This window comes from Chiloscyllium punctatum, chromosome 10 (assembly GCF_047496795.1).
Source record: "Chiloscyllium punctatum isolate Juve2018m chromosome 10, sChiPun1.3, whole genome shotgun sequence".
Taxonomy (NCBI): domain Eukaryota; kingdom Metazoa; phylum Chordata; class Chondrichthyes; order Orectolobiformes; family Hemiscylliidae; genus Chiloscyllium; species Chiloscyllium punctatum.
In genome coordinates, this window is record NC_092748.1 from 91,024,847 (window position 1) to 91,047,268 (window position 22,422).

At 41.1% G+C, this 22,422-nt stretch overlaps 1 protein-coding gene across 12 annotated transcripts in view; it reads right to left on the bottom strand.

The window, feature by feature from the left end:
• The window catches only part of gtdc1 (glycosyltransferase-like domain containing 1), a 369,150-nt gene that overhangs the window by 40,324 nt on the left and 306,404 nt on the right, over positions 1-22,422 (bottom strand). For all 12 annotated transcript variants that reach the window (XR_011961711.1, XM_072579734.1, XM_072579739.1 and 9 more), the window contains 2 exons: positions 21,351-21,421; positions 18,582-18,673 (listed from right to left, as the gene is read on the bottom strand). Coding sequence is in view for 11 of the 12 variants with exons in the window: in XM_072579734.1 (XP_072435835.1) it covers positions 18,582-18,673; positions 21,351-21,421 (163 nt within the window). In the remaining variant the exon portion in view is untranslated. The remainder of the gene's footprint in view (positions 1-18,581; positions 18,674-21,350; positions 21,422-22,422) is intronic.

Genomic DNA, 22,422 nt, shown 5'->3' on the forward strand with positions numbered 1-22,422 from the left:
GGGAAGCACGGGTACTGGCGCAGTGTGAAGGGAAGGCCGGGTACCAGTGCAGTGCCAGGGGAAACCAGAGTACAGGCGAAGCGAGAGGAAACCTGATTACCGGCAAGGCGAGGGAAAACCTGAGTACTGGTGCAGCACGAAGGGAAACCCAAGCACCAGGGCAGCATCAGGGGCAGCGTGAAGGGAAACCCAAGTACCGGGGCAGCATCAGAGGCAGCCAGAGTACTGGTGCAGTGCCAGGGGAAGTCAGAGTACCAGTGCAGCGCCAGGGTGATGCCCAAGTACCGGTGCAGCGCCAGGGGAAGCCCGAGTTCCGGTGCAGCGCCAGGGGAAGCCCGAGTACTGGTGCAGCATCAGGGGAAGCCTGAGTATCAGTGCAGCGCCAGGGGAATCCAGAGTATCGGTGCAGTACCAGGGGAAGCCCGAGTCTCGGTGCAGCACCAGGGAAAGCCAGAGTACCGGTGCAGCACCAGGGGAAGCCCGGGTACCGGTGCAATGCCAGGGGAAGCCTGAGTACCGGGGCAGTGCAAGGGGAAACCAGAGTACTGGTGTAGTGCCAGAGGATACTTGAGTACTGGTGCCATATGAAGGGAAGCCAGAGTACTGGTGCAGCGTGAAGGGAAGCCCGAATACCAGTACAGTGCGAAGGGAAGCCTGAGTACTGGTACAGCACGAAGGGAAGCCCGAGTACTGGTGCAGTGCGAGGTGAGGCACGAATACTGGTACAGTGCGAAGGGAAGTCAGAGTACTGGTGCAGCATGAAGGGAAGCCTGAATACTGGTACAGTGCGAAGGGAAGCCAAGTACTGGTGCAGTGCAAGGTGAGGCCTGAATATTGGTACAGCGTGAAGGGAAGCCAGAGTACTGGTGCAGCGCAAGAAGTGAGTCCCAGTACAGTGCGACTTACTTTGTTGCAGCTGAGTGCCAGTGAGGAGCAGACTGGAGGCTGGAGCTGAGTGGGACAGTTGTTGGACTTGTGCCTGGCATTGGCGGTCAGACCACATGCTGAGCTGCTATCTGAAATTCTTTACTAGACTGTAATGAAAATCTTTTAACACTTTTATAACTATCTTATTTCCTAATTACTTCTTTAGACACTGTAGATAATGTCACCAACTGTCTTTTTAATCCTCTTTTGCATCCAAGATTTGTACCTAGGTACTTGATGCCATTAGAGGCAGCCATAGTAAAAACTTTTCACTTACTCCTAAACTGGAGTACCTGTGACAATTAAGATTATCCTATTCTAATTCACAAGAATGAATCAGGAAGGATACGTCTTGAGAAGGAAGAGAAGAAATATATGGAAGAGCAAAAGCAAGTTGGTGAGGAAAAGACAAAGCTCAGCTTTCAATGGGAGTTTCAAATATTGCCAGAAGGACTGTAAAGGTCATTCAGGATGTATTATTGCATGCACAGGTTACTTAATCTCCAAGGGACAACACTTAAACATTTCTATCTAGCAATTGTCAGTCAGTATTTATTTTACCCTTTAGCTACAGTTTAAGTATCAGTTCTTTAATAACATTTCATACTATTCAGTGTTTCAAAGTCTAACGGTACACAAATGTGAACATTTTGGAGAGTGACAGTGTTAAAATATTGACCGATTTATAAATAATAATGCTCAAAGCCAAAGGGTATCATTACATCATCAAATTCACTAACTTCAATGCCAAGGTATAAAAGAACTTTAGCTCTTATATACAAAGAATTATAGTCAATAACTCTTTTACTCTTGCCCTTTGGCTTCAAATACTTACCAGAACTTCAACTTCAGTAAATACTTTGATGGGCAATAAACACTGTGAATCTTTTTCTGTCAATACTGGAGAGTGGAATATTTTTCTACTTTTGTGTTAGAATGAAGAAGTACAGGAATCTCTTGGCAGGTACACCATGGTTAATTTCAACCAAATTAAACCAAGTAGCAGAGATCGTACCATCACACTGTGGCACTGCTATTTCCTTCACTATCTTTTTGCACTCTCTGACCAAAACTGAGAATAATGAAATATACAAAATAATGGTCAATTTTATTTACTAAGAGTTATGTTTCAACGGCTGCGCCCATTTTACATGTTCATTCATTGAGAGATTATAGTCATACAGGGTCCTTCACATAATAAAATGTTTTATGGATATGTGGGTATGATGAACCAAGTGGGAAAATTATTATCCCACTCAGCTGAGGTAAATTAACCTTTCAGGCAACTTTTGAAGCTAGGTCACCTGTGGGTTGAGCATCAACAGCAATCATTTGACACAATCAAAAAGCGCTCATATCATTGGAGGCAGTCTTCTCTCAGTATGGGTAGATTCTGCATTATGGGATTAGATGACCTGTCTATTACACTTCAAGGATTTTTACTGTAACTGAATAATGACATGCAGTTATAGAGAAAGAAGTACATAGGTTTGTGAATGTCCTCGGCCTATCATACTTGATTGAAACAGATCACAAGTTGCTGGTAACTACTGAACACAAAAAAGATTTACAAAGATGACACCCAGAATAGAGATTTTGTTGGAAGCTGTGTCAGAGTGAGGGTCTTATGAAATGCAAAAGGAAAATACCAGATTACCGCTGACAATCTATCAAGACTACCAAGAAAATAAGAAGAAAAATTTGTCCAATAAGTTGAAGTCTTCGCAGCTTTAAGCACCCAATATTTCCAGACACACCAAGGACAATGTAAGAGTTCTGAGAGACTCTACTGTGTGATGTAAAATGCACGCCGATTTGGACATACTGCCTTGATGAGTGGTCAGAACATGTCCCCAGGAACAAAGAAAAAGAGAAATTGCTGGAGACCATCACATCAGCAGGTCTGTCAGCTTCTGTGGTGAGAAAACATTTATAAGTGTCACTGGATTATGCAACACAGAATATGTTTTCTCTCTGTCAGACCTGCTGAGTTTCACCAGCAATTTCAGTTTTCCTTTTTTTCAGATCTCCAACAATCATTGTTATTTGTTTTATTTTACTGTTTAATTCCTGTCACATCTCTTCCAGGTATGCCCATCTTGAAGAATTTCTGCTCCTTCCTTTGTCAGGATTTCCATTTAAATCTTCCATAGGAAGCTGTTGGAACCAGTTCATTAGATATATTCAAGAGGGAGTTGGATGTGACCCTTGTGGCTAAAGGGATCAAGAGGTATGGGGAGATGGCAGGATGGGATACTGAGATTGCATGATTAGTTATGAGCATATTGAATAGTGGTGCAGGCTTGAAGGGCTGAATGGCCTACTCCTACATATATTTTCTAGGTTTCCCTGTTGTTCACAATCATTATTTTCATTTTGACAAGGTACTCGCCAAAACTCACTTCATAGCCACATCTCACTTCTCGGCGACTGTCTCCAGCTCTGACATACCATACATGGATTCCCAATGGAAGTTTCATCATTTGTGTTTCAAATCCACCCAGCAGCACAGGTACTTTGATGATGTACAATGTTCCTCATACAGTAGGTATGGCCACCCTCAGTGCCATGTGTCTTGATCTCTCTTTGCATCAATACCTTGTCTTGTTATCTCAAAGCAGTTGTGCCCCTCAGTTTCAATTCATTCTTTGACTCATTTGATATTTTAACAAGAAACATTTTCTCTTCTAGTTCTAAGAAGGACCTTTGGACTCAAAAATTAACTTTTGTTTGGTTCACAGATGCTGCCAACCTGCTGAGTTTCTCCACTAATTTCTGTTTTTGTTTATTTCAAAACCCCAGCATTCACAGTTTGTTATTTTATTTTTATGATCCCAGCAACCTGTCATGGCTACAGCACTTTTAACATCATCACAAACATTATTGAGAACCTCTAGTTTATTATGAAGTGGAGAAAGATTGCAGAAAGCAGCATCTCAAGGGGAGTTAGGAGCTTTCATGCATAAATCACAAAAAAAGAACTAGCATACAAGTTCTGCAGGTAATAGGGAAGGCAAACAGTATGATAGCCTTTATTTCAAATGGAATGGAATAAATACGACAGTTAAGTCTTGCAAGGCACTAGTTAGACCACATCTCGAATCCTATAAATATTTTTGGTCCCTTTATCAAAAGAAAGATATACTGGCTTTGTAAAGAGTCAGAGAAAGTTCACTCAGTTGCTCCCAGGAATGGAATTATTTTCTTATGAGGAAACATTGAGTAGCTTGGACCTATACTCATTATCGTTTCGAAGAATGAGACACAACCATGTTGAAAAATATAAGATTCTTTAGTGCCTTAACAGAGCAGATACTGAGAGATTGTTTCTGGCTTGTGGGAGAATCTAGGACCAGAGGGCATAACCTCAGATTAAGGGGTTACTGTTTAAGACAGAAATTAGGAGAAATTTCTTCTCTCTGAGGTCCGGAATTTGCGAAATTCTTTACCACAGAGGTTGTCCAGGCTGGATCATTAAGCTGACATATTGTTAATCAGAAAGAGAATCAAAGATTTTAGGGAAAAGTCAGGAAAGCGGAATGATTATTAGATCAGCAATGATCTCATTCAATGGTGAAGTTGATTTGATGGTCCAAGTAGCTTACTTTTCTTATGCCTTTTTCCCTCTGGAGAGGTTGATAGCCCAATGAGCTCTCTGTTGGGACATCATCCAGAAAATTTATTGAGGACATCGTGATATTTCCAAATGACAGGCCATGCTGCAGCAATCCATGGTTGGATATTTATCATTCTCTCGACAGGATGTTCTCTAGCGATGCTACCTGTGCCATCCGTAGACAGGAGGAGAAATGACCTCTTCTGCCTTACTCCTTTCTAATTAGTTGTGGGAATGCCTTTGCATTGACATCTACACATTCAAGACGACCAAAAGCAAAATTGATTCAGCTCAGACACCATTATAATCTGTGTGACCACACACATGGAATCCCAAACTTTGTGGTCTCTGAAAATAGGCTACAATTCAGCAACCACTGCTTCCAATATTTTGCAGCCTCGTTTTGATATGTACATGTTACAAGCTTACTAAGGTACCCTTAAGCAAAGGCAATGCCTTTAGAGTATGTACTTCCAAAGAAAAAGTGAAACTTTCATTTAATGATACTCAACTATCATTCTACATCATTCCATACATGCTCCATCACCCTCTGCATGAAATAGCTACCCCTCCTTTTTAAATCTTTCTCCTCTAACCATAAACCTATGCCTCTAGCTTCAGGCTTCCCTACCTTGGAAAAACACCTTGGCTTTTCACCCATCCATGTTCCTCGTGATTTTATAAACCTCCATAGGGTCACCCCTTAGCGTCCAGCACTGCAGGAAAAATGCCATACACCCTCTCCTTACAACTCAAATATTTTCTGCACCCTTCTCAAGTTTAACAATATCCTTCCTATAGAAATGCTAGGAGACAGTGAGGTCTGCAGATGCTGGAGATCAAAGTTGAGTGTGTGGCTGGAAAAGTACAGCAGATCAGGCAGCATCCGAGAAGCAGGAAAATCAACGTTTCGGGACTGAGCATGAAGAAGGGCTCTGGCCCAAAATGTCAATTTTCCTGCCCCTCAGATGCTGTCTGACCTGCTGTGCTTTTCACTCTCAATCGTATATAAATATGACCAGTGGGCGCACCAATTTTTTTGTAGAGCTACAGTGATGTCCAAACTCCTACACTCAATGTTCTGAACACCAAAGGCACCACCCTATCTACCTGCAACTCCACCTTCAAGGAAATATGCACCTGACCCCATAGGTCTCTTTATTTGGCAACATTCCTCAGGGCCCAACCATTAAGCGAAGAGGGTTACCTCAGATTACAACAGGATCTGGACCAGATGGGCCAATGGGCTGGGAAGTGGTAGATGGAGTTTAATTCAGATAAATGCGAGGTGCTGCATTTTGGGAAAGAAAATCTTAGCAGGACTTGTACACTTAAAGGTAAGGACCTAGGGAGTGTTGCTGAACAAAGAGATCTTGGAGTGCAGATTCATAGCTCCTTGAAAGTGGAGTCACAGGTAGATAGGATAATGAAGGTATTTGGTATGATTTCCTTTATCAGTCAGAGTATTGAGTACAGGAGTTGGGAGGTCATGTTGCAGCTGTACAGGCGATTGGTTAGGCCACTGTTGGAATATTGTGTGCAATTTGGGTCTCCTTCCTATTGGAAAGATGTTGTGAAACTTGAAAGGGTTCAGAAAAGATTTACAAGGATGTTGCCAGGGCTGGAGGATTTGAGCTATAGGGAGAGGCTGAACAGGCTGGGGCTGTTTTCCCTGGAGCGACGGAGGCTGAGGGGTGACCTTATAGAGGTTTACAAAATTATGAGGGGCATGGATAGGGTAAATAGGCAAAGTCTTTTCCCTGGGGTCAGGGAGTCCAGACCTGGAGGGCATAGGTTTAGGGTGAGAGGGGAAAGATATAAAAGAGACCTAAGGGGCAACTTTTTCACACAGAGGGTGGTACTTGTATGGAATGAACTGCCAGAGGAAGTGGTGGAGGCTGGTACAATTGCAATATTTAAATGGCATTTGGATGGATGTATGAATAGGAAGAATTTGGAGGGATATGGGCCGGGTGCTGGCAGGTGGGACTAGACTGGGTTGGGATATCTGGTCAGCATGGACAGGTTGGACCGAAGGGTCTGTTTCCACGCTGTACATCTCTATGACTCTATGATGCCATGGAGTTGAAGAATTTCAAGGTGACCAATGAGACACCCTTCCCCCAGGTGTCGGGTAGCTTGGATTTGGTGGCGGAGGCCGCCGTGGACTCGCATGTCCTTAGGGGAGTGTGACCCAGCGTTGAAGTGGTCAGCTGCAGCACAGTGGGGTTGTTTGGTGCGTGTGTCCCAGAGATGTTCCCTGAAACGCTCCATGCATTGGCGTTCTTTCTCCCTGATGTAGAGCAGACCACAACGAGAGCAAAGGACACAATAAAGGAGGTGAGTGGATGTGCAGGAATACTTCTGCCAAATGTGAAAACATCCTTTCGGGCTGTGTATTGAGGCGAGCGGTGTGGAAGTATGGACGTAGGTTATTCCACTTGCAGTAGCAAAGCAAGGTGTCAGGTGTGAAGGGTGGGTTGGTGGGGGGTGGCGTGGACATAAGGAGGGAGTCACAGAGGGAATGGTCTCTGCAGAATGAAGATAGGGGTGCAGAGGGAAATATATCAACCGTCTGATTGTAGGTGACAGAAATGACAGAGGATAATGCGCTGTATTGAAAGATTAATGGGGTAGAAGGTGAGGACCGAGGGAGGCTCTATCCTTGTTGTTGTTGCAGGGGTGGGGTAGTCCTGCAAACTAGTCCGGTTTGATACCTTCAGCAAGTTGACTCATCATTTTCAGGTATGTCTAATGCTGCTCCTGGCTGCTTCTGGCAAGCCCTCTTGCACTCCCCATTGAATCAGGGTTGATCCCCTGGCTTGGTAGTAATGATTGAACTGGGAATATGTGGGCCATGAGGTTATAGATTGTGCTGGAGTACAATTCTGCTGCTGTTGAAGGCCCACAGTATCTCATGAATGCCCAGTCCTGAGTTGCTCAATCTGTTGGAATTCTGTCCCATTCAGCTCAGTGATAGTGCCATAAAACACGATAGAGGTTATTTTCAATGTGAGGGCAGGATATCATCTGCACAAGCACTGTGCGATGGTCACTCTTACTGATACTGTCATTGACAGACGCATCTGCAGCTAGCAGATTGGTAAGGATGAGGTCAAGTTTGTTTTTCCCTCATCACCTGCCGCAGACCCCAGTTTAGCAGTTATGTTCTTTAGGGCTCAACCAGCTTGATCAGTAGTACTGCTACTGAGCCACTCCAGATGACACTGAAATCCCCCAGCCAGAGAACATTTTGTGCCCTTGTCATTCTCAGTGCTTTTTCCAAGTGTTGTTCAACATGGAGGAATACCGATTCATCAGCCAAGGGAGGCTGGTATGTGGTAATCAGAAAGAAGTTGCCTTGCTGTATTTAACCTGATGCCACAGACTTCATGGGGTCCAGTGTCAATGTTGAGGACCCCCTGGGCAACTCCCTCTCAATTGTATACCACTGTGCCACATCTCTGCTGGGTTTGAACTGCAGGTGGGACAGGACATATCCAGAGTTGGTGATAGTTGTGTCTGAGACATGGTGTATAAGTTATGATTCCACGAATATGATTACGTCAGAAAGTTGCTTGATGAGTCTGTGAGCAGCTCTCCAAATTTTAGCATTAGCCCCAGATTTTAGGAAGGAGGATTTTGCTGAGGCAACAGGGCTGTTTCAGCTGTTGCCTTTCATGGTGCCTTTGAAACTTTGCAGCAATAGGTGCATATGAATGGCCTGCCGACATTTCCGCCACCTCCAAAAAGACCCCACCACCCCTTTCTGCCTTCCGCAAAGACTGTTCCCTCCGTGACTATCTGGTCAGGTCCACGCCCCCCTACAACCCACCCTCCCAACCTGGCACCTTCCCCTGCCACCGCAGGAACTGTAAAACCTGCGCCCACACCTCCTCCCTCACCTATATCCAAGGCCCTAAAGGAGCCTTCCACATCCATCAAAGTTTTACCTGCACATCTACTAATATCATTTATTGTATCCGTTGCTCCCGATGCAGTCTCCTCTACATTGGGGAGACTGGACGCCTCCTAGCAGAGCGCTTTAGGGAACATCTCCGGGACACCCGCACCAATCAACCAAACCGCCCTGTGGCCCAACATTTCAACTCCCCCTCCCACTCTGCCGAGGACATGGAGGTTCTGGGCCTCCTTCACCGCCGGTCCCTCACCACCAGACGCCTGGAGGAAGAACACCTCATCTTCCGCCTCGGAACACTTGAACCCCAGTGCATCAATGTGGACTTCAACAGTTTCCTCATTTCCCCTTCCCCCACCTCACCCTAATTCCAAACTTCCAGCTCAGCACTGTCCCCACGACTTGTCCGGACTTGTCCTACCTGCCTATCTCCTTTTCTACCTATCCACTCCACCCTCTCCTCCCTGACCTATCACCTTCATCCCCTGCCCCACTCACCTATTGTACTCTATGCTACTTTCTCCCCACCCCCACCCTCGTCTAGTTTATCTCTCCACGCTTCAGGCTCTCTGCCTATATTCCTGATGAAGGGCTTTTGCCCGAAATGTCGATTACGCTGCTCCTTGGATGCTGCCTGAACTGCTGTGCTCTTCCAGCACCACTAATCCAGAATCTGGTTTCCAGCATCTGCAGTCATTGTTTTTACCTGGCCATTTCAGAAGGCAACTGAGAATCAACCATATTGCTATGGGTCTGCAGTCACCTCTAGGCTCGACAAGGTCAGGATGGCAGATTTCCTTCCATGAAGAACATTCATATAAAGTTCACCAGTGAAGGACATTAATGTCCTATGGTATATAACCATGAGGAGATTATCGCATACATCAATATAAGATAACCAGGATGCTGCCAAGATGCTTACGTTATACCTGCAAACTCTACAACAGATCTTTGCACCTCCAAGTAGATGCAGTCATCACTGTTTTGGAAAAAAAGGGCTACTCTTTGAAGATGCAGCTGATCATACAAGTGGGGATTCCTACTATTGTTAGACAGGAAAGATACAACTGAAGCCACGTGAGCACAAGAGTAGTCACTGAGTAAGTTATTATTAGGTTTTTGAATTCAGGTACTTGGATAGATGGGGGCTGCCCGTTCAATATGCATCAAAGGTATCTAGTAGTCTGCTAAACCTTGCACAACATAGTCATGACTGGAGTTGCAGGAGCAAAGAAGTAACAACCACTATTCATCATTGGAGAATTGAGAATAGAAGGGGAAGGACAACATGAGAAGGAACTGGATGTGGGTGAGGATAAATTACCAATGATTTCTAGGATGGAACAATACAAGCATGATTCAGCTAACCTGAAGCATTGCAGCTATTTGAAATATCATTGCTGTACCCATTGGCCACTGAACTTTCCAACAACACAAAACATTCTCATAGTCAATGATCCTTCCATCTCATTGATATATACGTCTGTCTTTCACTCTTGTCATACCATTTACCTCAAGGCCAAGAGGTTGTGATAAAGATGAATGATGATTTGAAATGAAGCTTATGATGCACTGAAATAATTTCCCTTGAGAAACAACAAAATCTTTCTCTTCCTCTTGCCACCACTCTTTCACGTTACTATCCAACTAGCTCCAGCTGAGCAAGAGGTGGCTGTTAGTTCCTTAGTTGACTGTGACTGTCACTCTCTAGGTTTTGGAGCTTTTTAAAAAACTTGGTCATAGGGACAAGGGCCAGTATATGGAGCTTTAACTGAGGATGGGAGGGCATGAAGTAGTAACTGGGAATGCTGAGTACATTCTATGAGCCCTTTCTTCACCGTCCTATCTGCATTGTCCAAGAACACAAGAACAGATAAGTAATTTGTTGCATTTCAACAAATCCTGAATGAACAGAGTGAGAGCTTCACATATAATAAAATGGTGAAGAAGCTCAATAGGTCTGGAAGCATTTGTGGAGAGAAAGAGAGTTAACATCTCAATTCCAATATGACCCTGCTCCAGTATTTTCTGTTTTTATTTCTGATTTCCAGCATCCACATTATTTTGCTTTTATTTGAGGGCTTCTCATCCATCTTATTTAATCTGACAAACTGAGTATGCACGGAGATGGGCATCAGTGCAAAGGCTGGACACATCATAGCACTCACACCAGAGACAGCTTCCTCCAACCTCTCCCTACTAGTTCACATCAGCTCCCACAGATAGAACCTGCTATTGTTCTGGTCTAGCCCACTTCATCAATAATTTCCAAATTCAGCATTGCATTCAGCTGAACAGATCTTGCACCTTCCAAAATCTATGCACGTTTATTTGAGATATGAGGTACAATGTGTGACAAACCAACTAACTGCCCTGGAATCCCCTCAAAGATGTCTGTACTTGAGCTAGTGGAAGATGTGAATTTGCTCAGACCTTCTTGGAGGAGTCTTTTGTCCACCTTTTACACTAATTCCTATGGGGTGCTTGAAGTAGTTGTGTCATTAATGAAAGATTTAAATTAGAAGTGAAACGGTGAAAGGATTTAAAATAATCATGTATCGATAATCTGATGTTAGTGACAATGAGGGTGAGAGTCAGTGATACCTGCTCTGATGAGATTGTGAGGAAGTGCCTTGAAAGAAAGCATAAGTGAAGTTGTAAGATCTGAATGGTGCTGATAGATGACAGAAAGAAGGATTTGGAACTTGAATACAACATTCTACTCACATTTATTACTTTGATTAGTTCAAATAATCAAATGCCAATGAAGATGGAAGCAACTTCTACTGTTACCTCCTCAGTGACATACAGCCACAGTCACTTTACTTCAGAGCCATTGTTATTCCTTCTCTCTCTGAAGACACTGTTTGATGATGAATGTTACAGCTCCACAGCGTGATCTCTCGGGATGTGTCTGAGAGCTGAGGGATGGGGGTGAGGGTAGCTTCCTAGATTGAAACTCTCGAGTATGATGCAGTTGTCTCTCCACTGGATATTGCAGAAATTATCCAGTCTATTCTTTGTCAGGGCCCCTTTAAATCCCAAATCTTGAACAGTCACGTGCAGACTGCTTTGTATCCTGCTCTGATTGGTCAGGAAACTTGTACGAACATAGGAATGGGGATGGCCAGTTACATCATGGCTGATCATACCTCAATGTCACTGTCCCTGTACCTCCTGATGTCACTTGTCTCCAAAAATCTACAGATATCTGTCTTGAATATACTCAACAATTAAACCTCCACAGTCCTCTAGATATTGGATGTTAACAGCATGGTTAGGCTATTAACAGCTACTATGAAATTTGCTTCATGATATTTCAGGTTTCCAACATGATACTGGTATCCTTTGCTGCAGGCAGGTCCAAAAATTAAAATTCTGCCCACAGAATGAGGCCAAAACCCATTAATCCAGAGGAGAGACAAGTAGATCAAGTTGCCCTAATTATTGTAGCACTCAGGTTTCAAAAGCTTTCTGTTCTAAGATAGTCAGGAAAACGTCTTTCACTCAAGGATACTACATTGCATGGATTTAGACATGATTTTAGTTTTCCCAAAATGATAATATTTATATCAACCTAAGAAATATGAATTTTTGAAAAATACTAGATGTTGACCAAATTGATTTTTTGCATTTCAGCAACCATTTGCATTATCCATCATAGAGGACAGACATATGGTTACAAGTCATGGAATCATAGAGATATACAGTGTGGAAACAGACCCTTCAGCCCAACTTGTCCATGCAGACGAGATATCTTAAATTAATCTAGTCCTATTTGCCAGCATTTGGCCCATATCTCTCTAACCCTTCCGATTTATATAACCACCACATGCCTTTTAAATGTTGTAACTGTACCAGCCTCCACCACTTCCTCTGGCAGTTCATCCCATACATGCACCAGCTTGAGTGAAAACGTTGCCCTTTAGGTCCCTTTTAAATCTTTCCCCTCTCACTTTAAACCTACGTCCTCTAGTTTGATACTCCCCTACCCTATGGAAAAGGCCTTGTTTATTTACCCGAACCATACCTCTGATACAGTCATAGAAATGTACAGCATGGAAACAGACCTTTTGGTCCAACTTGTCCATGCTGACCAGATATCCCAACCTAATCTCGTCCAATTTACCAGCACTTGGCCCATATCCCTCTCAATCCTTCTTATTCATATACCCATCCAGATGCCTTTTAAATGTTGCAATTGTACCAGCCTTCACCATTTCTGCTAGCAGCTCATTCCATACATGCACCACCCTCTGTGTGAAAACATTGCCCCTTAGGTCCCTTTTATATCTTTCCCCTCTCACCCGAAACCTATGCCCTCTAGTTCTGGACTCTCCCACCCCAGGAAAAAGGCTTTATCTAGCTACCCTATCTATGCCTCTCATGATCTTATAAACCTCTATGTGGTCACCCCTCAGCCTTCGACGCTCCAAGGAAAATAGCTCCAGCCTAATCAGCATCTCCCTATAGCGCAAATCCTCCAACCCTGGCAACATCCTTGTAAATCTTTTCTGAACCCTTTCAAGTTTCACAACATCCCTCCGAAAGGAAGGAGACCGGAACAGCATGCAAAATTCCAAAAATAGCTTAACCAACGTCCTGTACAGCTGCAACACGGCCTCCTAACTCCTATACTCAGTACTCTGAACAATAAAGGAAAGCATACCAAATGCCTTCTTCACTATCCTATCTACCTGCAATTATACTTTCAAGGAGCTAAGAACCTGCACTCCAAGGTCTCTTTGTTCAGCAACACTTAATTTTACAAACTCCAATAAGATCACCTCTCAGCCTCTAAAGCTCCAGGGAAAATAGCTCCAGCTTCAAGTTTCACAACATCTTTCCTATATCAAGGAGACCAAGTTGAAAGCAGTATTCCAGAAGTGGCCAAACCAATATCTTGTATAGCCGCAACATGACTTCAAAACTCCTATGCTCAATAAAATGAACAATAAAGGCAAGCGTACCAAACGTCTTCTTCGCTACTCTGCCGTCCTGTGACTCAACTTTCAAGGAACTATAAACCTGCCCTCCTCGGTCTCTTTGTTTGGCAACACTCCCCAGGTCCTTACCATTAAGTGTGTAAGTTCTATCCTGATTTGCCTAAAACGTAGCACCTCTCATTTATCTAGATTAAACTCCATCTGCCACTCCTCAGCCCACTGGCCCATTTGATCAAGTTCCCGTTGTACTCTGAGGTAACCTTTTTCACTGTTCACTACACCACCAGTTTTGGTGTCATCTGGAAACTTATGAACTACACCTCCTTTATTCACATCCAAATAATTTATAACAGTTACAAAAGCAGTAGACCCAGCACAGAACAGGCCTCCAGTCTGAAAAGCAGCCCTCCAACCTATCCTACCTATGAGCCAACTTTGCATCCAAATGGCTAGTTCTCCCTGTATTGCATGTGATCTAACCTTGTTAAGCAACCAGAAGGATTCTGGGCAATCCAAGATGGAGGATGGGAGAAAATTGTGGCTTTAAGAGCTACTCCATTTTTGAGAATTTTTTAAGTGTTGGGACTGATTTTCTCGATTTCTTGGAGCAGTAATTACTGTTTTATAAGCTGTTGCATTGCTTTGGAACTTTGAGAAAAAAATGTATGACCAAATAACATAGCTTTTGTCATGTATATTTCCATTTTTAAAAAAAAATTCACTATTCCTGCCTGAAAAACAACATAAATATATGGTGAAAATCCGTATTTAACAGACGATGATTTACAGAGTTAAAAGTTTTAAGTATTTCCTCATTTTTATTGGTGGATTGAGATACATTGGAAACTTGACAGTACAAATAAATGACCTAAAAGTCTAGATGGAATTTTCGGAGATATATCCATCCCACAGCCATTACTAAAAGGGTGTTTGCGACATGTCAGTTTATTTTCTTTTCCTCCTGCACTCTCTATCACTTCTTTCCTAAACTTCATGTGGCTGCTCCTCTAGCATGAATCTAGACAGTGAGTTTCCCACTATATATAAAATAGTTACCACTGTTATGTAGTGACATCAATTGCAAACAGAACATAACACCGCCTACCCTCTCTGTAATGACCCAGCCGCATGATCTTTTGCTTTGTTCATGTCAAACTTATTGTAGTTTTCTGCATTAGCTAATGTTCACTGAGATTTGTACTAAAACTGCATGTACTAAATTTACATAGAAATCATATCAAGGAACTTCCATTCCATCAATATGGAGTTGATTCAAATCAAGGTTCCAAAAATGAAGAAACAATGCGCTAACCCACTGCACCACCCAATCCCCATGTGATTAACCTCTAGTCATTAACTGCTTAAAAGTGTTTCTGGGCCACAATAAATACTGTATGTTCAACATTATTGTCAATTACTTTTACCATTTCATCAACAGAACTTAAGACACACTAAAATGATCTCTTGAAAGGAGTTTTGAAAGAGGCAGCTATTCTTGGAAATATTGTAAAAGACAATTGACCTCATCATTCAGTCAGGGAAGTAACAATTGCAAAAATGTAACAGCATACATATTGAATTAGAAAAAGTTCAAATACTGGATGCAGCTGGAGAGTTGGCAACAGTTTCCCTTTAAAGCTTGGGCCTAACCAGAAGAATGTGCAGTATGCAGTGTGCAGGAATGATGAGGAACAGAAGAAGTGTGCACTCAGCATTCTGAAGTATTATGAGCTGGCATCTGAACCATTGTCAAGTTAATAGACATTGAGAGATAATTACTTTGAAATTATGTGTTAAATTGAGTTTTTGTTTTGCACATTTTTAACGTAATTGACAGGGGTTACCATTTTGCATGGTTAAACTAATGGGACTTTTTTACATATGGTAAAGTTTCATTTAAATAGCTACTGAAGTTGAGTGATGGTAAGCTAGCTTAGTAAAAGAAAGGCTGTCAATGAATTAATATGCTGTTTCAGCTAATAAAATGCTAAATTCAGGAAACCACTGCAGTTTAAACAATTAAGTGTGTAATTTCTTTGAAGTTTCAAGTTACAGTATGATTTTAGCCAGAGGTTCTTTTTAGAATTTAATCTTGGTGATAATATCGGTGGGCTAGCATTGCAGAAGTATGTTCTTCCACATCATTAAACTGAATCAATAAGCCATGGACCCGAAATCTACTTGAATGGTGACTATACTATTAGAACATAGAACATAGAAAAATACAGCACAGAACAGGCCCTTTGGCCCCGGAACACTTCAACCCCAGGGCATCAATGTGGACTTCAACAGTTTCCTCATTTCCCCTTCCCCCACCTCACCCTAGTTCTAAACTTCAGCTCAGCACTGTCCCCATGACTTGTCTGGACTTGTCTTACCTGCCTATCTCCTTTTCCACCTATCCACTCCACCCTCTCCTCCCTGACCTATCACCTTCATCCCCTCTGTACTCTATGCTACTTTCTCCCCACCTCCATCCTCCTCTAGCTTATCTCTCCACACTTCAGGCTCACTGCCTTTATTCCTGATGAAGGGCTTTTGCCCGAAACGTCGATTTTGAAGCTCCTTGGATGCTGCCTGAACTGCTGTGCTCTTCCAGCACCACTAATCCAGAATCTGGTTTCCAGCATCTGCAGTCATTGTTTTTACCTTTGGCCTATGATGTTGTGCCAAGGATTAATCCTAATGTAAAATAAAATAACCTAACCTATGCACCCCTCAATTCACTGTTGTCCATGTGCATGTCCAGCATATTGATCGTCATAAAAATAAATCTGGTTTACTAATATTCTTTAGGAAAGAAAATCTGTCATCCTTACCTATCTGCCCTAGATGTGACTCTAGATGCACAGTCACATGACTCTTAATACCCCTCTGAAGTGGTCCACCAAGTCATTCCTGATGAAGGACTTTTGCCCGAAAAGTTGATTTTCCTGCTCCTCGGACACTGCCTGACTTGCTGTGCCATTCCAGCACCACTCTAATCTAGACTTTCACCAAGTCATTTTGATCAAGGATGGGCGAAATTTATGGCTATAGAGCTGGTCCTTTTTTAAGGGTTTTAAGGTGTTGGAAGTAATTTCCTTGATTTCTTGGAGCAGTAATTACTGATTTTTAAGCTGTTGCATTGTTTTGGAATTTTGGGAAAAAAGTCTGACCAAATAATATAGCTTTTATCATTTTTTTTATTATCCATTCCTGCCTGAAAAGCAATATGAATATATGCTGAAAATCTGCATTGAGCTGGCCTTGCTAGTCTTGCCAAAAAATGCCCACATCACAGGAAAGAATAACAAAACATCCCATATGATTCTAAAGAATAATGGCAACAATGTATGCAGTAATACAGCTGTCTCTAACAGGAGCAACTATAATACTGTAAATTCACATTTATTTGAAGTTGATAGCTGAATCCCAAGTTGTAGGCATAAGTTATGTAATCCTTGAAAGGTTTGTCTTATTGCTTGTAGGCATCTGTTTAATACCAACATTAGTTGACTGCATATAACAATATTCTACTACATGTATTCAATGTCATCATATTCCTTATCAAAACAATTCTAATAGAACTGCAATCCCAAAAGCATGTCAACAATTGCAGAATATAAAGGCTCTCCATATCATCAAATGAAAACTTGCCAACTGAATGAAGTTTTGCTTTTTAATTTGTTTGTTCATTGCTTACCTAGTTGATATAATTACTTTAGGAGGAAAAGAGTTTACTTTCAGAAAATCTACATCACAGATTTAGTCTCTTAGTTTTCTCTGAATATTATAAAGTACACAAGATGTAGTTTTGTTGATGACTTCAGTTCAATTGGTAGTAGCCAGTTATTTTCAAGAATTTAGGCGGCACGGTGGCTCAGTGGTTAGCACTGCTTCCTCACAGCACCAGGGTCTCAGGTTTGATTCCAACCTCGGACGACTGTCTGTGTGGAGTTTGCACATTCTCCCCGTGTTGGTGTGGGTTTCCTCCGGGTGCTCCAGTTTCCTCCCACAGTCCAAAGATGTGCAGGTCAGGTGAATTGGCTATGCTAAATTGCCCATAGTGTTAGATGCATTAGTCAGAGGGAAATGGGTCTGGGTGGGTTACTCTTTGGAGGGTCGGTGTGGACTGGTTGGGCTGAAGTGCCTGTTTCCACACTATAGGGAATCTAATCTGATAAAACAAATCATTATTGAACATAAATATCATTTTCTGAACTTTCCAGAAACACAAAGTTCCTTGTAAGCTGTGCTACAGAAAACGTTCCCTTTAAGATACTACCTGTGCATTAACATGTTAAAAACTGAAAGAGACCATGACTTGAACAAATCATCCAGACATTTCAAACAAAAATGAAGAGAGAATGAATTAATGGGATACCCTTCAAACTTTTTCATATTTACCATTGGGCTTGCCGTGATAAGTTGTTTTTAACTGAACCTAAGTTTCAAAATGGCTGACAATGAAATACACTGGAAAACCGCTTTCTGCTTGTAATCAACATGAAGATTAGCTAAACAACTGAAGTAAGAAGGATGTATTCTCAATGAAAAAAAGCTGCAGATGCTGTAAATCAGAAACAAAACCAGAAATTGCTGGAAAAGCTCAGCAGGTCTGTTCTAAGGATCACTTGACCCAAAATGTTGATTGTGATTTCTCTCTACAGATGCTGCTGGATCTGCTGAGCTTTTCCAGCAATTTCTGTGGACATATTTGTAACCATTTAAAAAAATTGAAAATATTTAATGGACTTGAGAACTATCAAAAAAGACAAATTGAGTTTTCATTTCACATACCATGGAAGGCCAAACCATCTCAAATTAACTCACTGTCTCAACATTTGTTGTCACTAATGTACCACAGTGGAACCAGTCAATTCCTGTTCATCCTAATCTAAATAAAGAGAAATCATAGAATCTAACACTCTTCTCTCAAAATTTTTGAATTCAGTTAGCAAATCAAAGTGAACTTTTTTGAACAATTGCAATTTTTGTCTAGTGTTGAAAATGTTTGGCTGTGTTCTAATTATGCGATTGCAAAACCAAGAAAAAAGAAAAAGTTCAGATGTTCTTCAATTCAGTACTTTATAATGTAATGTCATAGGCAGGAACTTGTAAATGAAACTTGTAGAAAATCACAAGGTTGCCCAGGTATCTTTTCCTCCTGATAATTAATTAAATAAATTACCTTAATAGCATTCCTTCTTGCAAGATAAGGTCTTTTGCAGAAAGTCTGAAGCCTCTTAAATAATTGTTGCGGTGTAGAATATAGATACACATCTGTAAGTAAATTAGAAGTTTTTGTGAAACAATCATCCAAGTATGTAAAAATCAAGATACTTTATTGATTCAAACTGTGTTTAGTTCTCTACGGAGATCTAACACAGATAGAACATTGCCAAGGTATTAGGTCCAGTAGAATGGATGTTCGGAAATACGTTATGCTTGTTTCATTGTTGAAGGAAGTGGGTGCCACTGGCTAGGCCAGCATCAACTAATGATTGCTAATTGTCCTCGAGGTGGTGGCGAAGAATTGCCTTCTTAAACCAATGCATTTCATGATGCTTTTTTTTTAGGGGGGAGGGTGGGCATTGAAAGATACTCTCCCAGTAAAAATGATGGAACAGTGATATAGTTCAAAGTCAGAATGTGAGTGGCTGGGAGAGAAATTGATATTGGATATAATTGACCTTCAAATGCTAACTCTTTGATGACAACCTACACTCCTGCCAGAATTGAAACTTTGTACAACAGATAGTACAGGTTTAATTGGTACTTCATATTGAAATATTTTAGTTTTTATTTGTGTCATTTTCAATGTGGATAGAAATGAACCTCATCACACCAAATGCTGTGTTAAAGTCAAGGGTAAGCAATTCCCTGGAATCACTCTCGCTCAATCGTGATTATTTCACTTCATATAACATGATGCTGGTGGAGCAGGAACAGCTGTAATAAATTTTGTGGCCTGTATCTTCAAATAGCAAAATAGGTGTGTTTATTGGGCAGGTCTTATTAAAGAGACATCTTCAAAATAGACTTCAACTCACTGGCACTTCAAAATGCCAGACAGACAAGTATCCCGGGGATAGAAAAATGTATATCTTGGCCTGGAGTTTGACCATAGTTTGCACTTGTGGTTCTGATTTCACGCTGGCTTTAAACTTGGTGCTTAAAGAAATGAAAGTTTTGTGGTGGAGACTGGAGTGCACAATTGGCAGTGTAGCAGTACAGTAAACCCGGCACTAACTTGCTTGTATAAGCTGGGTAAAAGACTCTGGTAATCCATAACCAACTGATAAAATGGTGCATTTTTCTAAGAGAAACCTCTTGTATAAAGGAAGAGGGGAATTTTAGTGTTCTCTACATTGCAAATAACAAACAGTCTAATACACAATAAAATTCTTTGTAAACTATAAATTCAGCAAAAAATTCAAAACATATAATCAAGTATTTAATAAATCCAATTAAGAAACTAGCCAAGCTTCTTAACCAGAGAGTAGTTAGAATGTGGAACTTGATACCCCATGAAGTCTAGGAAAATGGCACAGATTGATACAAAAGGAAGTCAGGTATGACACAAAAAGGGACATGCAAAGATGACTTAGGTAAAGTATGGTTAGATTTTATGTGGAGGATAAACAACAACACAAACTGTTGGGCTGAAAGGGACTTTTCTATGTCATAGATCCAATGCAATTCTAAATTATTTTATTCATATACCATTAATTTTGTAGATCAAACATTGCTATTGCTCACTTCCTTTGAAGAAGGGATGCATTTAATATTGTAATTATGCATAAGAAAATTTGAAAAATATTACATTTTAAAATTTAATTACTGATAGGTATTGACAATTTTCTGATTACATAAACTTAAGATGTGAAATGAAGAACTGGAAGATTCTTTGGGTTCTACATGTTGTCCAAATGAACAAAGTTTTCCCACTGAAAGGCCTTTTTTTTTGCTAGCTTAATTTAGTCAATGGTATTAACTTCACTGAACCAGGATTTTAAGTTCCAACTTTTCAACTTTTATGCTTGCTTCATATTCTTTTCACATTTGTTACTGACAATATTTTTCTGAAGTAAATTTAATACATTTGCCTAAGTTTTGTGAAACATACTTTATAGTCACAATTTCTATTTAAAATCTTTTGAGAGGCAGGGGGATTTGGTGATGACTCTGCATACCCTCAAGGGGCCTAGAATTTGACTGGGACAGAGATATCGTCATTGAAAAGGTAAATGCCTTCACAGATAACACATGATCGATGTTATTTCTTAAACTAGTTTTGATTACTAGAAGGAATAGTAGAGGATTTTCAAGGCTCTTTTCCCTGTCACACGTTAATGCACCTGCTGACTTACATTGCCTCCCAAAATTTTCCTTGATTCCAAATCTTTGGATTTCAATTTTCCACCTCCAACCTCATTAAGGCTACAATTCTCAAAGTTCTCAACATTTTGCTCCAGGTCTCTTGTGCACCCCTGATTTTAGCCATTACTTCACTGGTGGCAATGTTTTCAGCTGTCTAGGACTTAACTCTGCAATTAACCTACACCTCGTCATTTTTCTACTGCTCTCTCCTGCTTCATGTAATTCATTAAAACCTGCCTCTTTATACAAACTTGATGGTAATCTTACTGCTTCTTATGGCTTGGTGTCAAATTTACAGAATAATTGTTCCTGTGAGTTGTCTCTATTATAATTTAGTGGGCTAACAGTATGATATAAATGCAAGTTTTTGTTGCAGGCAGTCATAGTTTATCCTCTGATTTGTTGCCTCTCCCAGAAGGTTACATTGCTGTGAGGTTAAGGAGTGGAGTGCATGGAAGGAGGGGAATGAAGAACTGTTTGATCATAGTGCTCCAGCCATCAAGGTACACAGCCACCTTGACAGAATAATAGTGACTTTCAAGCTCATCAATAATATTTGTTCACACGAGGAAATTACCTGGAAAGATCTCTGGATAAACTAAGGCTTTAGGACACAATGGATAGCACCCACAGTGAACTGCTTCCAACCTAACAAATTAAAGCATTCAACAAGTTATTTGAAGAATTACAATAGGTGTGATATCAGCAAAAATATACTCATAAAATTACACATCACAAGGAATACTATATGCTACCAAGTCTTAAAATTCCAACAATATATAAAGTGATCAGTTAGTCCTTATTAGCATGACTAACTATATTGCAGCAACTAGGAACCATCTTGCAGTGCAGAATTCTTGGCACAATTATTATCTTCACTTTCCTGCTCTGGATTGACACTATTCTAAAGTTTCTAACATAGCTGTACCGTAACTGGATATTGATTGGGTTGAGGTACATGATATAAAAAGAAACCTCCACTTTTCTTTTTTGTTTACAGGGAAGTGGTCAGCTATTGGTAGTAAACCAATTGTTCCTCAGCAATAATGTGGCTATCTTGGTATACAAAACCTAACCAAGAAAATAGGAGCTCTTTCAAATAGGGACTGTGGTCATGGTTTGCATTAAAGTAATTTCAAATTAATTTCAAAATAAAAACATTTATCATAAAATTGCAGATATTGTTGTGCATTAGTACAAATTGTACATTTTTGAAGTAAACCACTGAAAATTACAGTCAGAAGCAGTTTGAAAGTTAAATTGTGGACAATAATGGTCTGGATTTTCCGATACCCAGAAACTCCCTTCTGAAGCATAGATGGAAGTTGCGCTTGGGGACACTAAGGAATCCCCATTGTAGTATACAACGGACTTGCTGGGAAATTTAAAATCCTGCTGAACAGCTCCCCCATGCTTGGAACCCTCCAAAGGAATCCATTTAAACCAGAGAATTTTGAAGGGTTCATTTGCAGCTAAGTACACAGTTACTCAGAAAAAGTTAAGGATATTGAAACCTAATCTAGACGGTGGGTAACATTTCAACTGACCTCAGTTTACTCTACATTCCTTTAACTACACTTTCTCAAATACCTAACACCTCAGACCCTGCCTGTCACGTCCTCATCACCTGGGACCTGCACTCTCCCTCC